Below are 16,042 nucleotides of genomic sequence, written 5' to 3' on the forward strand. Positions count from 1 at the left end.
TGTATGTTATTGGAGCATAAATCTTTTTTTTTTTTCACTCAATGAAAACAACTTATATTTTACATTAAACTGTACAGTTTATTTTTAAATAGTTTATTTTAACATAGGAAAACAGCCATTTTTGAAATAATGCTATATTTGCTAACAACTTGTATAGTTTATTTTTAAAAAATGCACTTTTGTTACACCACAATTGAAAAAAAGTCAAAGCAACAATTTCATACAATACAACATTTACACAGAGCAGATTGCATTTGGTTTGCACAGTATTTAAAACCGGACTAAAGCAGAAACAGGCCACATATAGATTTTACTGATTAATATATGCATACACAGTAAGAACAATTTTCAATGCCTTCCGAATATCAGAACAAACCAAAATAAATCACGAATTTGAAACTAAGGAAAAGCATACAACAAATAACTCCATTTTAACATACCACCAACATAAATGAATGTAAAACACTCAGTACAGTATCACAGAACAGCCACAGATAGATTTATTGCTGTGCTTATGTTAACTTTTTTTTTTTTACTAACCTATGAAATACCACACAGGGGTAAAATACTAATTACCACTTTAAAAGGGGGTGATTTGTATTGTTTCAGTTTTCATGTCTCTTACCTAAACCTCCATAATCTAACTGCCAGAAATACCTTCACGAACTGTACAGATCTTTTTGAAAAATAATCACATAAATTGAAAACAAATTATTAACAAAACAAACAAATTAAACAAATTCCAAGTCTATAAGAAGATGAAGGGTGATGTTTTGCTGTAAGTTGCTCCACAAACACCATGTACGTGTACAAACTACAAGCAGTTGACACAAAAGCTTAGGATATCGATACTGAAAAACGTACTATCCACAAAGAACAAAAATGAATTATGTTAGGGTGAACATGACACGCTGAACGTGTATCTCCTCTAAGTGCTGCGACCAATAGTGTTTCTCTCAATCTTGTCACTGCTGCCAACATCCGCTGAACTCAAGACTCAAGAAATAAACCCTGCCTCTACCTGATTACACATGCATGTATACTGTTCCTGATTGTAAATTTAAGATGTGTTATGTCTGTGCCTTTCATTACTGTTTAGAGTGATCCTTTGATCGCATTTTGTAATGCAGAGAGTTTTGTATTCCAGCCACAAGTGCAGTGAAACTCTCAATATCCCTTCAAAGGGATTGAACAAAATAGGTTTCATTAAGACCTGATCAACTGGAGCTCACCAACAACTCAGCTAAATACCGATGATGAGTCACTGCTGTCCATATCGCAGATATACAACCCGACTGTGCTAAACATGCATAATACATTTATCAGTGGTAATGCCTAGACTATGTATGATTTCTGCCATGTTACAGTCTGAGTATCTTTAACAAGACTTTATGCATCACATTTTACAATATGGTTTCACAGGAGTGAGAACTGAAAATTTCACTCCTGGCTTGAGACTTTGACAGCTGCAAAAACATGTTTCATCCAAAAGAGTCTGTTTAAGCCTTGGAATGGGATATAACTGTTTCCAAGATTTACTTATAATTTAGAGCTGCCATAAAGGCACAAAATTAGCTGTACACTCATTTTTTATCAAATATACAGAATGAAGTTACGTGGGATGGAATTAAACTGTTTTGCTACAGTAGGACACATACCAACAGGCTCATGACAATAACCACAGTGATATTACCAGGAGTTTGATTATATAGTCTTTTTTATTCTAACTGAGACTTGTAATAATTGATATTAACCTTCATGCAAAATAGGCAATTATACAGACATTTTATATATGAATCGAAACAAAATAAATAACACAAGATCATTTTCCAATACCACTTACAAAGGAAATACACATCTAATACCTTCAGGAACTAGGCTTTATAATTATTTATAATTTGATTTATATGCTTCAAATTTGAAATAACTTTTTAAACCTGTATACAAAGGCAACAATATCTGAAAACAGGAAATGGTATGTGTTCTGCTTTTTCAACGATCACTTGTTTGGATTTTCTTGTGGGCTTTATGAACCAAAGGAGAGCAAAAGTTACAGTATAAACATTGAGCAAGTTACCCAGCAACATGGTGGTAATAAATGTTAATGAATTTGTATGTTCACTTTTGAAACATGATTTTCAAGATCTTTCCCTTGGCTAACCTTTAATTTAAACACAACAAGGTGAAAACAAAACTTGGAAGTCATGAAATAACGTCGGGGATTCGTTTTTTGTCTTCGGAGAGCAGGCGGGCATCAGTATCATTTTGTAGTCATAATTAATTAGTAACATTGGCGATGCAAAGTAATTGATGCTGAGAAGCTGTTTCAATGTGCAGAAGTCCCCCTCAAGGAGCTCTCGGGACAGCCTGTACCTGACGCAGATCTGCATGAGCTGCTGAACAGCGCAGCGGTAGAGAAGTGTCCAGAGCTAGCACAGTCCCCCAGAGTACTCATCCTCCTCCTCCTCGACCCGGGAGCCCCCAGCCCCGGCCTGGGGCGTGACAGGAGATTTCTTCTTGGATCCGCCTCCCGGAACCCTCAGACTGAGAGCCAGCTTGGCATACTGTAGGAATAAGGAATTGGGGAAAAAACTGTTTCTTTCCACCTCTCAGACACATGGATTAACCTCAGTGTTCTGCACTGCAGAGGTGTCTTATCATACCAGGCAGGGCATGCCTGGACTACACCGGAACTTCCTGAGCTCCATCAACCAGTCCTTTAAAATTAATCTTAATCTGTGCCAAACACTTGGAGGTGTTGGCAAAGAATTCCTAAAGATCCCTGGAAAAAGGCTTTGTCACAGTGCAATTATACACACAGAGACACACATACAGGACCCTCCCAAATACTGAGGCCAAAGTTATCTGCCAAAGCTAGTGAGAACAAGTACGGATGCCACAGACGTCCTAAACAAAGTCTGTCCTAAACAAAGACCTCATACACACAAGAGGCAGAATTCAGAAGGTTAGAAATTTAGATGGCTTTGCCTCTCAGCACTGTGGAAGAAAAGACAACAGCCATGTAATTTGTTCTGACAAAGTTTGCAATGACTATGTCGTCTTAAAGACGCCATAACCCTGATATTTGTTTCTGGTAAGACCCATGTGTGTATATATATAAATGAAGCCACAGCGTAATCTAACCTAACACAAGAGCTGTGGTAATGGCTACAACTATAATGAGACTAACCACTCCAGCCCTCACTAAATGAATCTGAAAGAGTACCATTATACTCAGAGGAAATGATGACTCAGTCACTGTAGTAATTTAACTGCAGTTATCATTATCCAGTTTCACTGAAAATGTCTGAAAATAACTCAGTGTTACAGTAAGTATCAGTATTATACAGAGCGATCTTGTTTACTTAGAAGCTCATCTTTTACAGCTTTTGGAAACACAAGACATGTTTCCAAACTGCGTACATTTCAAGACATTTCAAAACTAAAAAGCACATCAGTATATCTTTGGGTCATTACTGAAAAATAATTAAATGTATTTCAATACTTAATACAGCAAAGTAGGAACGGACTGAAAAAAGTGTCACAGCAAAGCCATCATTGATTCTCTGCAGCGAAATATTAACTTTTCACATAAGGCTAAACATGCCAACAAAACAAGGCTTGACGCCTCGCTCATGTGCGGACCACTGCTTTATGTAGTGTTCGCTTCTGCCTTCACTTCTTAAAACTTTCACCACTGTAAAATCTCAAGATGGCCGCCCAGGTGGCTCAGCAGGTACAGGCCCAGGCAGAGCTCTGTGACCCGGGCATGGCAGTCTCGAGCCCAGGGCATGTCATTTGGGGGCTATGAGTGGGATTACCCCAATGGTGACGCATGGTGTTTGTGTAGCTGCAAGGTGATAAGAGAAAATCTGTGATGGGTGTTTCCAGATGGAGCGAGACTATGAACAGTAACTACCGATTCCAGGTTTACAAGAGAAGAATGTGATGATACACAGTTGGAGGGTTGGCCCCGAAATGCAGTTTGATAACATTTATAGCAATTCTGCTTCTCAGGCAACGATGAATTCAACGAGGTGTAACCGGCATGCAACCCTGCATAAAAAGCTTGCACAAATGACAATAAGAAAATACAGTTTTAAAATTGCTTTTTGCCCATCACAGAAAAAGGTTTCACTGCGATACAGTTAATGGTTACGCATACATGCCTGCATTCTTTAGCTATCAATGGTATTTTTTTTTAAATAAAATGTTTTAAATGCACTCACATCATTGTCCATGTATTTGAATAAAGGCGAGTTGCACACAGAAAACACTTGGTCCTCATCCTGCTGGTCATAGCCTTGCAGAAGCTGTTCCAGGGCAATGCAATCTTCACTGCCACTGAACCCTGGGATACTGAAGAAAGAACAACACTTTTTAATATTCTTACCATTACTGTAACCGCAAGGGTTTTGATGAATTTTTTTCTCCTCCTTTTTAGAGTGGGTCACAGGACTGGATGTTTTTTGACTGCTGTTTCTTGAAAAAATGTTAAAAAGAACAATACGGTGCACAAAGCGTACATTCCCCAAAGTATTTTTTTAATATATCTGAAACTAAATTGCCAGCTTAAGGCAGAAATAAAATTCTCTCAATGGTATGGAAACATTTACAGCAAAACGCTCTTCAAAGCTATGCTTTTTTAGACAAAACCACAATGAGGATTCAATACTTTATCATATGTTCTTTATACCAGAAACAGGGTTTCAATGCTTTTGTGCCACATCGCTAAACCACAGGGAGAAACGAAGAAATTCACTTAAGAAAGCCCCTGGAACACATTTAAGTAGACATTTCATGAATAGCACTGAGAAGCTGTCAAGTAAAAAAAACATTAATTGAATACGCCTTCTATTATAAAACACTTAACACTGTTTTTTTTTGTTAGGATTATGTACATAAAATGTGCAAGGGGCAGTATTACTACTGTACCTGTAACTTTCTCTGACACATCTATCTGCTGCAACAAAGTCGTTCCGGTGAAGGTGAACAAGTACCTGGGCGATTGTTTTCTACAAAAGTAAAAATGAATGTTAATAACATGTGTGACAAAATACTGAGAAAGATCATTGAAGGTGCCCATTATAGGCCCTGGATAAGGTACAGCCTCTGTCCTATGTAACTTTCCCCCTTGAAATCCTGCAGTTTCAGAATTCAGAAAGCAGATTTGCACACACCAGGTATGTTTATTCTTTATTTTGTTTTTCCAGTGCTGTGGGTTAGTCTGTGGGTTATTATTGACCCATGAAAACTCTGCTAAGAAGAATGAAAACACTAAGTTAACCCCCAGATGAACAGAGACCAGCTGAGGCAGCCAGCAGTCTAAAAGGTGTCATAAGCATCACAACGATTTATTAATTATACATTCAGAAATCAGTCCAGACAAAATTATTTTTAAAAATAAATCTTTGATGAAGTGTGTTTTAGGTAAGCCAAATCCTGTTTTAATCAAATCTATTTTTTTATCTGCAAAAGAAATAAAGGTCCTGGTTTTATCTGTCCTACAATCAAACACACTTGATTGTACAAAACAAAATCCAGGTTTAGGAAGGCAAAGCAGTTTGAGATTGTAACAATTTACCTTAAAGCAGGTGGGGTAATTTTCTATTTCTTTATACATGTTCTTTTCCTTCTGTATTGACACCGCAGCTTCATCAAGTCTGAGAGTGTGAAAACAGTGTCAGTGTCAAAGACAGGCATTTACTCATGGACAGTACAGGTGAAAGAAGAGACTTCGACCACCGAGCAAACGCATGCAGCGAGGCCCTACCTGCGAGCCCTGACCAGCAGCCGAGAGGCTTTGCCCAGAAGCTCCACAGCCTGTCTCAGGCGCTCTTCGTTCTGCACAGACACAAAGCAGACACTCGCTGGGGGTTCGCTCACGAAATACGGGCTTCAGCTCCAGAGACCTGGTCACTATCCGCAGACACGGATCTGGACGCTAATATTTGCAACATATGCACCTGCTGTTACGGGCATCCATTTACTGTATGTGCTCGACGGTTCTGACAGGAAGCCGTCTTGCGAAAGGGTGTAAGCCCACAACCCACTCGGGCTGCGAATCCACAGCCCTGCAGCTAGGAGTCCTGAGCCGAAACCCACTGCTGCCACACCCTGCTAGGCATCTCTTCATTGCCAGGCCTCGCAAACAAATTACTGGTGTAAGCATCACTGCACTCCTACAGTGGCCAACATGAGAGAGGAAGAGGACACCTCGGGCACTTCTGTCGGATTCGTTGTTATGCTGTAGCCTTGTGCCGTATTTATTCTGGTCAGTGGGATTGCATCTTGTGCTACAATTCTTCTGCCCTGTGTGATGTGTTGCATAAGGCATACCTCACAGTTAGGCCCCACTATCATGGAACTCAATGAACATGAAAGCTCATTCCAGCTGCAGAGGAGCTAGGGTATAGCCACGAATTCAGTGACGGAGCCCACGATGATGCATTGTGTAACTTACTTCGAACACAGAGGCTGCTTGCTGGTAAAGTTTCACTGCCTTTTCCAGGTTGATCGGTTCGATGAGCCTGAAAGAAAGCAAAACAGCTAAATTTTATCATCGTCCTCCCCGGTATAACGAAAATAAAAGTCATTAACACCAAAATGTACAGTATTTAATTTGACATTATGAACTCAACCTGAAAGCCAGATTTCTGCGTCATGATGGGTTTAGTTGTGGTTTTAACATTTGTTTTACCCTGTCGCTGGGTTACTGGAGCCCACTTCCAATAGGTACCACAGTAAACTGCAATGACATGTGCAGGTATCCACTGCAGCTGGGTAATTGGAGTAGCAAGAGAATAGAATGCTTAGAATATGTGAAGCTGGTGTGTGAGGGAAGATCAGGTGAAAAGTGAACACTGCAGTAATACCGCAGGGAAGTATGCAAATCCAACACAAAGGTCCTCGCCTCCCAAATATATATATACACACCCAAAGGTCAGGGTGAAGCCAGGTACCTGGTCCTGAAGTGTGCAGTCCCTGGGAAAGGGCTAGAGACTGTAGATATGGCCTCACCAGAGCTGCACAAATCCGTTTCGTATGGCGGCAAACCTACGTCATTATTTCTAGTTCTAACCCAACTCACTTTCCAGCCCGGTCCAGGGACATCGCCGCTGTATCGGGCGTGCCATTCTCCACATACATCATGCTGGCCTTCTCGATTAACTCCACCGCTTCGGTCATCCGCTGCATGTCCTGGACAGAGCAGACGGCACAGCGTTACCGCGCGGACACGCTCTGCCCCAATACAGCCCCCGACTGCTCAGTCACTTGGTAGCCCTAAAGGTTAACCCTTTGCGGCCTGCAGGGACTTTGAATTCCCCCCCCGTAGGAAACGTCTGTGTGAACTCTGAATCAGGCTTTCTGCACTGGTGGGACAGCAAAGTCACGCCAAGGGACATTAGACTGCAGAATCAAAGAGGACCCTGGCTAGAGTCCGTCCCCAAAGTGCAAGATGGTGTGGATTGTGGGGCACTGAAAAAAACTGAATTCACGGTGCACACCATGAAAGGTTTTCCTTTGCGCGAATTAAGAAAAGGACTGCTCTTTTGAGTTTCATCAGCCAAGTATTTTTTCCCTGATTGTAGCTGAAACATTATGCTATGAGCGAATGCATCTTACTCAACCATCCACTGTCTGCCTGTATATATCGTTGTACAGAAATTAAAACTTTTTTGAGTTATTTTTTCATCAACGGAAGCATTCCAACAACATATAAGCACTTCTTCCTTTACAGAAAGAGCAAAATTAAAAATTAAAATTACCGTCTTAAAACACAGTCTTCTCGGAAAGTCAAACAACACACGTACGACTATTAAAGCAACAGCACTGACATTAAACAAAGAAACAGATGATAAGAATACATTTTTTTAAAAACACTGTAATTATAGTTTTGAAAACAATACAAATACTTGAAGTGGAAATCCATTGCACTGCACTGACCTTGAGCATCATGCCAGCTTGCTCAAGTGCTCTGAAGAAGGAAAAAATTGGGTTTAAAAGCACAAATCACAGACAACATAATAGAAACTTGAAGACAAAACTTAATTTTTCAAGCAATGAAAAACATCAGTTGCAATGTAACACAATTTAATTTTCTATTTTCTAAAAAATAAAGAAAATACACTTTAAAACAGCAGTCAGCAAAGAACTGACATGGTATTTATTTACTAGTAATACTGATATTTTGAGATTTACTTACTTGGCAGCGTGGAAAAGACTGTAAATATTGTTAAGAAAAATTCAGGAAAAAAAATTCAAAAGGTAGCAACAGACCAGAATGTCGCATAGAGGAATTACTACAATCAAAAATTAAAACTACAATCTAAAATAGCCATAAGAGAGCAATTCAAAACATATGTAGTTTCTAGTATATATTGCAATTTACCCTGAAACTAAATGTATTTAACCCTTTGAAATGCAAAAAGGATGGCTTAAACAACAAGCAGCATTTTTTGGAGATACTGCTTTGCAGATTAGTGGTTAGGGCTCTGGGTTCAAATTCAAGCTAGCACTGCTGGGTATCCTTGAGTAAGCTACTGCACTCAGACTCCTTCTTTAAAAAATGCCCAACTATATAAAGGCTACAAATATACAGTAGCTGATACATATATAACTCATTGTAGACAATGCTGCTTGCTGCATGCTGCAGTTTCTTCCTTTAAGGATACGCTCTGTTATTAGTGTGTGCCTCTGCTTCCTTGAAGTAAGCTTCTTTTGCCTGTTCAAACTGTTTGGCATTTTTAAAGGCAACAGCTGTGGACGACAGAAGATGCAGAAACATCACACATTTTATCAGAACGACCCTGACCAAATGTTTCCTCGAGTTCAAGTTATTCCGGACACAAACGCTTGCATGGCTATGAATCACAGAGCTCAAACTGGTTCTAATGACACTGCATTTTTTTTTTAAGTGACTGCCTACGCAGTCTCACACATTCTGTTACCTTTCTGACTCCAGGGGCCTGCCTGACTTAATGTAGGCTGAAAGAAGCCTTAATGTAGGCTGAAAGAAATGGGTCATCTTCCACAAGAGAAAGATCCCCCCGGGTTTGCTAGCATGACTCAGGAGGTCACTGCACATCAAACATCGAAACACGTAAACAAAACAAGGCTTCATGGGGTGACTATGTCAAAGCCTTTGAGGATCTTGAATACCTGGATCCGGTCTCCTCAGTCTTCTCTCAAGACTAACAAGGTCCAGTTCCTTCAGCCCGGCGGTGTAGGACACTCCTTTAAGTCCTGGGCTGTATCTGGCTGCTCTTCTCTGGACTGATTCCAGAGCAGCTGTATCTTTCCTATAACACTGTGACAATGGGGGGAGGGGGGTTGTAATTTGGGGGGAAGCAGTAGAACCAGTTTACTTAAGGGTTAGTGGAGGCATCCCTATCTAATGAAGCTTTTTATAGTGTTTTTTGAAAAGTCTTTTGTCTTCTTGAGATCTTTAAAGCCAGGGGACTTCTTAAAAATCAACAGTAAAACACAAACCAGAAAACACAAGCGGGCTTGATGGGCCGAAGAACTTCCTCTCGTTTATAACCTTTCACAGATGATCATGTAAAGGATCCGTTTTAGGAGTTACTACTTCTGCTATAGAAACACAAGACTAAAACCTTTTGAAAAGGTTATATCGTATGTGTGCTACAACCTTCGTTTATAGCACACACAAAAGAAATGTTCAGTTGCCAACCCACAGTAAAAAAAGGACTCAACTGTCTTGAGTGACATGGTCTTACATGTACTGTGCCTTCATTCATAATACCTGACACAGGCAGTCGAGGGGGATATGTGGGTTGAAACAAGATAAGATCACTTTATTGGCCATATACAATTTCTTGTATTATGAAATTGTCTTTTCACATACCCCAGCTTGCTCTCCATGAGACACACAGACAGGGAGAGAAGCTGGGGGTCAGAGCGCAGGGTCAGCCATTGTACAGGGCCCCTGGAGCAGTTGGGGCTAAGGGCCTTGCTCAGGGGCCCAACGGAGTAGGATTCCTCTGCCGGCTGCGGGATTTGAACCAGCAACCTTCCAGCCACAGGCGCAGATCCTCAGCCACAGAGCCACCACTCCACCCCATTTTTTATCGAAATGTAAATTCCAATATTTTTCTCCCAGTCATCAAATTACCAAAAGACTCCGCGGCATAACACAAAGTACATGCTGATTACACAGCAGCCATTTCACTTCAAAACATAGGGATGTGCTTTTTTTTCCTGGAACCATCTTCAGTTTTCCATCAGATCACTTCTTGGGAAAACTGGGAAAATACTTAACTGCAAAAAATACAGCCCCCTTCCAAATATTGATTTCTGTCGCGTTACACATTGTAACAGTTTATTTACAGATCACAGAGCGGAAAATCCTAAGAGGAGCAAATACCCTTGCAGCTCGTCTTATAACACTTAGTTGCAATGAAGCGTGACTTCACAAATTCTACTGGTATGGATGATAACAGCAGAAAGAGATGTTTGATATCTTAGTCAAACACATTGTTTCTTACCTGCCTTTGCAAACTCTGCTGCGGCACTGTCATAATCAGGCTTCCACTTCATGAAGCTCGTTTTTAAACTATGACGAAAAAAGAATCAAGCAATTATTTACTGAATACTGTACGTCTCACAGAGGAAGACCAAACCAAGTGCTAAATACAGTAGGTGGCTCTGGAAAGCTATCTTTGAAGCAATATCCTTTCCAATTGTTCTGTACCCAACCCATAGAGCATTATACCTGCAGTACACTATTAAACAGCAAAGGTAGTATAATTTAAGGTGCCTGTAAGAATCACATCTTCTTATTCTGGGGTCCTACCACCCCAACAATTTTTTCATTCCCACTGGAAAGAAATTCTCTTCTTTTAGTCTGAGTAACTTATTCTCATCAAATATCAGATCCTGGAAGACAGATGCACCAGTGTGTGCTTGGGGAGGTAAAAGACAGCTGTCCCAGGACCGAAGTATTATTAGTATTACTCCTGTGAGGATGTTATTGCTATTGTTTTCATATTTTGAAAATGCCGTATCCCATATGTTTCCTTCTTGATTGTTGGGACATGGAGTCAAAAGACCTTGATTTAGGGGTCAAATTGATGATTTGCCACTTAATTGTGCTTGCTACAGTATAGGAGGCATCACAAGCTAAATCCAAGAATAATTTTATGTATAAGGGACCAAACAATTTAGGCTTCGCTCCATCATAAGAAGGGTTACTAGGTTTCATAACAGCACCTGCCTAGACTGTGGGAGATTCATAAACTCTGCACTTTCATTTTGATATTTTGGCCCAGTTCTTCACAGTTATTCTATCAGGCTCCATTGCTATTTACTTTATGACTCATGTGAATCAAGGATGGTTTGTGAATGTGTTGCATAGATGCATTCTATAATCAGCTTTATGTTGTATATTTGTGTTGCATATCTTTAATGTACGATCTCACCGAACCAAATTGCACGAAATTAGTTACTGCAATAAACCTAAAATCAATTTAGAATCTAACAACTTGATTGTTTACATGTTCCTCCAATAACGATTGGTACATGAGTTCTTACTTCTGTATTGAGACTCAGAAGTGTTAAAAGTATTTGATTAAACTCTATGAGTATAGCGAGCTAATCTTGGTCTGTGAAACCAGCTCACAGACTATTTTAGCATTAGATAGTCCACAATCGGAGTAACCGTGTGTAATGTGAGCGAGACCACTAATAAATACGTAACAACGCACAATCTGAAATGCTGTTAAAATCCCCTGTACAGAAGTACAGAAGTGAAAGAAGCAAAAGACAACGTCCACACTGCTTTCAGAAAGATGGGAGTATTTTCAAGATCTATGTAATTCCTAATCTCTGCTGACGTCTCAGTAGGAGTATACCTCTAGTAAACGGGCAATAATTCAGAGGCACAGTAACCAACAACAACATCATTTCAGCCAACAAGCTAGAGGTAAGAGCACCTCTAGCTTGTTGACGCGATTAAAAAAAAACACAAACATGTGAGGTTTATGAAGTATTACTGATTGCACAAGAGAAATTTTCCATATTGTCTGGGGTTTTTCAGCAATTTCCTAACAAATGTTCAGACTCAAAATTCACATGACATGACAGCACAGGAAGTAAATCCACGTTCGCCCGTTGAATTTACCATAGAGCATGGTGGTAGATGTAGTATTTGAGATATATCGTGATCACAACAAGAGAGGGCAGAGTCAATGACAAGAACTACAATCCCTACAATCCTCGGTAAATGTTGCGTCATCTGTTTCACAGCTCTTGACCAATCAGCATGGAGCCTCCCGAAAGCTAATCCAGCCAGTCTTTTAAAAAAGGCGAAAAAAAAAATAATCCGTGGGATAGAAACTAGAATAAGAAAATACATAATTATGAGAGTTTAACCCACGATAATTTAAATGTCTCGCTCGGTAAAGTACCCCTGATATATAATTTAACTGACACTGGAAAAAAAAATTGTGATCACAGCCGGATTGTACAAAACATACGCAAGAAGGGCTGCAGATTCCCGACCTAAATAAAGCAATCGCCGAGCACGATCGTCCTTACTATTTTTCCGCCTTAGCGATGTGTTCGTGTGCTTCATTGATCTTCTGAGCGGCCATGGTCCCGCGGCAGGGGGAAAACAGACCCAGCACAAGTACCTGGAAGCAGTGCCCCTCTGCAGAGCTGAAATATGACAGCGCTGTCTGCACAGACAGGGAGAGAGAGACGCCCCCGTCACTACGGGTGCCCGACAGGGACAGTACTGCTCACGGGCCCGGCTGCGCCAGCTGCGGAGCTGCCCAGCTGCGCCAGAGTCTTCCAACTCAGCTCAGTATTTCTGACACGTCATGTCGCCTTTATTCAGCGAGATGCTAGGATTGTAGTATCTGTTGCCATTATAATTGGTGCCGACTAATTCTGCCTGCCCGTGTGTCGGTGTGTCTCATGTAGAGCAAGCTGGTGTATGTGAAAAGACGAATTCCTAATGCAAGAAATCGTGGCTGATAAAGTGATATCTAAAAAATGGTGACAGCCTTAAAATCATTTTTTTTTAGGTGACACGTACCGTATGCCGTTTATCCACCAGGTGGAAGTACTGCACTGTGTTGATTTGTTTTGCCCGTGCGAATAAACTGCGCATAAAACGTACAACGAAAAGAAAGGAGTGGGATAACAGTAACAGTTGTACATGGGGTTTAAAATCCGATATTAGTCAGGTGCTAAAGAACATATTACAATAGAGGTTAGAACTGTCATTTCAGTACTGCGACACCAAAAGAACCAGTAAGGATTAAGAAAAAAAATATCAAGAGTGACGCGAGAAGTTGTAGACCAATAAGCCTGACTTCTATTACAAATAAGGATATGGAAACAATTATTACAACTAAACTATGATCCTAGATTGTATTTCATATAGGTGAGCATTATGGATTTAGACCTTGCCTAATCATCTTGTTAAACGTTCTTTGAACAATTAACAACGGTAATGGACGTACACAGAACATACAATATGTTGTATCCAAGGGAATGTTCAGGCTGTAGGCATTCAGAGAAAGGCGTGTGTTTAGACTGAAAATTAGTTAATAAATAGAAAAAAGTACAGACGAGGGGTGAATGCTCAAATTGAGGAGATGTAATTAGAGGAGACCACCAGGGACTTGTCCTAGGACCTCTGCTCTTCATTTATATCAACGATCCAGGTTCTGGTACAATTAGTAAACTAACAAGTTTACAGATGATAGTGAAACATGAGTATTAGCAAATGGAATTAAAAAAATAGATACATTTCAATATCATGTATTATTATAATTCACCTTAATGTTGTTGTTTAATGTAGATAAGTGAAGGTGCAGGTAGTGAAAACAGAATCTATCATTATCTGCTCTCAACTAGTCTTTTCACAAAATCATTAAATTCACAGAAAAAGTTTTGTGTGCGCCATTTTATAAATGAAACTAACAAGGAATTTAATACTGTATTGCTTTAAATCTGTCAGATATAGTCTTGCATTTTTTACGTTGTAAAATAATCAGCTTTTGGCATAGTTAATATATTATATGGTTTATATTTAGTTCTATAATTTGTAATCCATTGGAGCTGGGTATTATGTGATTGGAAGTATAGCCAGTCATGAGATATCATGATAATACCCAAGCAGAGGATTTGAATTAGCCTGTGAAAAATACTTTCTTCATAGTTAACATTTGCTCAATTATTAAAGAAAGAAAGTTTCGTATTGATTACAGTACCTGAAGAGGGAGCTGTGCAGAGGGCTACAGTGTTAAGGAAGGGTTATCAGACCCTTTTTGACAACCGAGGAACTGTCTCAATCATTTATGAATGTGCAAATTTCTTCACAAATTTTACATTTTACGCAGTGTGCCATTCCTTTTTCAAAGCGATCGAATATTCTGTTGTTTTTTTTAATGTGGCCTGATGTAAAGGTTTGATTAAAAGGATCTTCAAGTATTCCACATCATCAGTTACCAGCATTCATTCTCATGTGAAATCAAAGGTTTTCATCTTTAACAGTTGGTTCGTGGTCAAATTAGCCAGTCCAGCAGTTTTGTTCATTTATGGCAATTGTTCATCTGCTTCCCACTCCTTGGCAACAAGTGAAACAGGAAAATTAAAAAATATCTTCATTTTGTGGTATTTTTGATGGACTTGAGTCTGTAAAAACCATACATTTCCTGTAAATAGCAGTTGACCAGGGCATTCCCATCATGCACCATTACTGCGCTGCCAGTTGCAAAGTCTGTATAATGTCAATATACCTATTCAGTGCACAGATCGGGCCTCTGTGTGGTTTAGAGGAGCATGGAGCAGACATTCATCATTTCCCTCGGTTTGCCCAGACACCACTTATGTGTATTCATGAGCTTCAGTGGGTCAGCCAGAAAAAAGAATATTTTCAGACATACTTTATCATCCAGTAAGGTTTACCAAACCCAAGTGTATACAATATTCTGATTGTCGGCTTAAATTGTTAAATCGTACTTTAGGAAACAAGACTTTAAAGGACACCAGGTTGTTTTTTCTGTAATCACAACACTGGTTGAATTAAACACTTGGGTAATATGTTTTTTTTTCCAATGCTTTTTTATCATCCAGAATTAATACTTAAAATCAAATAAATGTCACATAATATCTATCCAGTTGGTTGCAATGTCAGTATTGTAACTTGTGAAAATGAATTGTCTTGTTACTCAGGGCTGCTAGGCTAAGAAAACATGCTGATTTCGCTAATTGGTAATTTGTTATAAAACTAAGGACAGAAACAAAATGTTGGATTTCTCCATAGTATTAATTTGAATTAAATTGAGTTTGATCAGTGTCATGCAATATACATTAATACTGTATATACAGAAACAAATAAAGGTTTGTTCCATGCTGAAAAGAGAAGAAAAGAAACACAGCTTCACAACACTGACACCCGAAGAAGGCTCCACAGCCGAAAGGTTGTGTTTCCTTTCTTCTCTTTTCAGCGGGGAATAAATCTTTACTTGTTCCTTTGCAGCCTACGCATGCTGACGCAGCTCCTGTACCTACTTGAACTTCTGTAGATGCAGCACATTCAGACAACAAAGCATTATGAAGAAATCAGATAAGACAGCACATCAGTGGAGAACAGTACAATATACTTCCATGTTGTTATTTGAATTTGCGTTGAAAACACATGTATTGTATCTGTAAAGAATCTGAGAGAGAGAGCAACGGCGCCTCTGGATAACACGCGGTGGTCTTGCAGATCTGAAATCACTAGATGGCTCCCCTTGCACATTATATTTAGATGCTCCAACTTGCTTTGCATTTAATCTGAGATCAAAATCTGACCCTTTTATTGATTCTTTGTTATGGACTGTAATATTCTTGTGTAAAGTATTGAAAAAATATTCTGTCAGCTGGAGAAAGGCTGTGTGATTTTGCCTGTGTATCTATGTTGCTGTGTGCATTGTGAGACAAGTGGTAATTAAAAGAGTGCCACTAGAAAAACAACACAACAGAGAGGGCATGAAGGGAAAAATCCCATTTCTTTACACAGGCA

At 39.6% G+C, this 16,042-nt stretch overlaps 1 protein-coding gene across 1 annotated transcript; it reads right to left on the minus strand.

Annotated features, from left to right (window-relative positions):
- Positions 1-52: 52 nt before the first annotated feature.
- napgb (N-ethylmaleimide-sensitive factor attachment protein, gamma b) lies at positions 53-12,726 on the minus strand. Its single transcript, XM_088642077.1, has 12 exons — positions 12,559-12,726; positions 10,509-10,576; positions 8,676-8,760; positions 8,207-8,224; positions 7,948-7,978; positions 7,091-7,200; positions 6,464-6,530; positions 5,774-5,844; positions 5,585-5,663; positions 4,936-5,015; positions 4,230-4,359; positions 53-2,564 (listed from the first exon to the last, which is right to left on the minus strand). Exons 1-12 carry the CDS (start codon positions 12,612-12,614, stop codon positions 2,430-2,432), a joined length of 930 nt encoding a protein of 309 aa, XP_088498203.1. The 5' UTR covers positions 12,615-12,726; the 3' UTR covers positions 53-2,429.
- Between the last annotated feature and the right edge of the window lie 3,316 nt (positions 12,727-16,042).

The sequence above is a fragment of the Lepisosteus platostomus genome, chromosome 8, assembly GCF_059453375.1.
Source record: "Lepisosteus platostomus isolate fLepPlt1 chromosome 8, fLepPlt1.hap1, whole genome shotgun sequence".
Classification (NCBI taxonomy): domain Eukaryota; kingdom Metazoa; phylum Chordata; class Actinopteri; order Semionotiformes; family Lepisosteidae; genus Lepisosteus; species Lepisosteus platostomus.

Excerpts from the sequence above, each read along its gene's own strand:
- napgb (XM_088642077.1), bottom strand. The coding sequence starts at position 12,614 with ATGGCCGCTCAGAAGATCAATGAAGCACACGAACACATCGCTAAGGCG. Across the intron at positions 5,016-5,584 it reads ATTACCCCACCTGCTTTAAG|AAAACAATCGCCCAGGTACT; the intron begins GTAAATTGTTAC and ends TTACTTTTGTAG. Across the intron at positions 4,360-4,935 it reads TGTGTCAGAGAAAGTTACAG|TATCCCAGGGTTCAGTGGCA; the intron begins GTACAGTAGTAA and ends TTCTTTCTTCAG.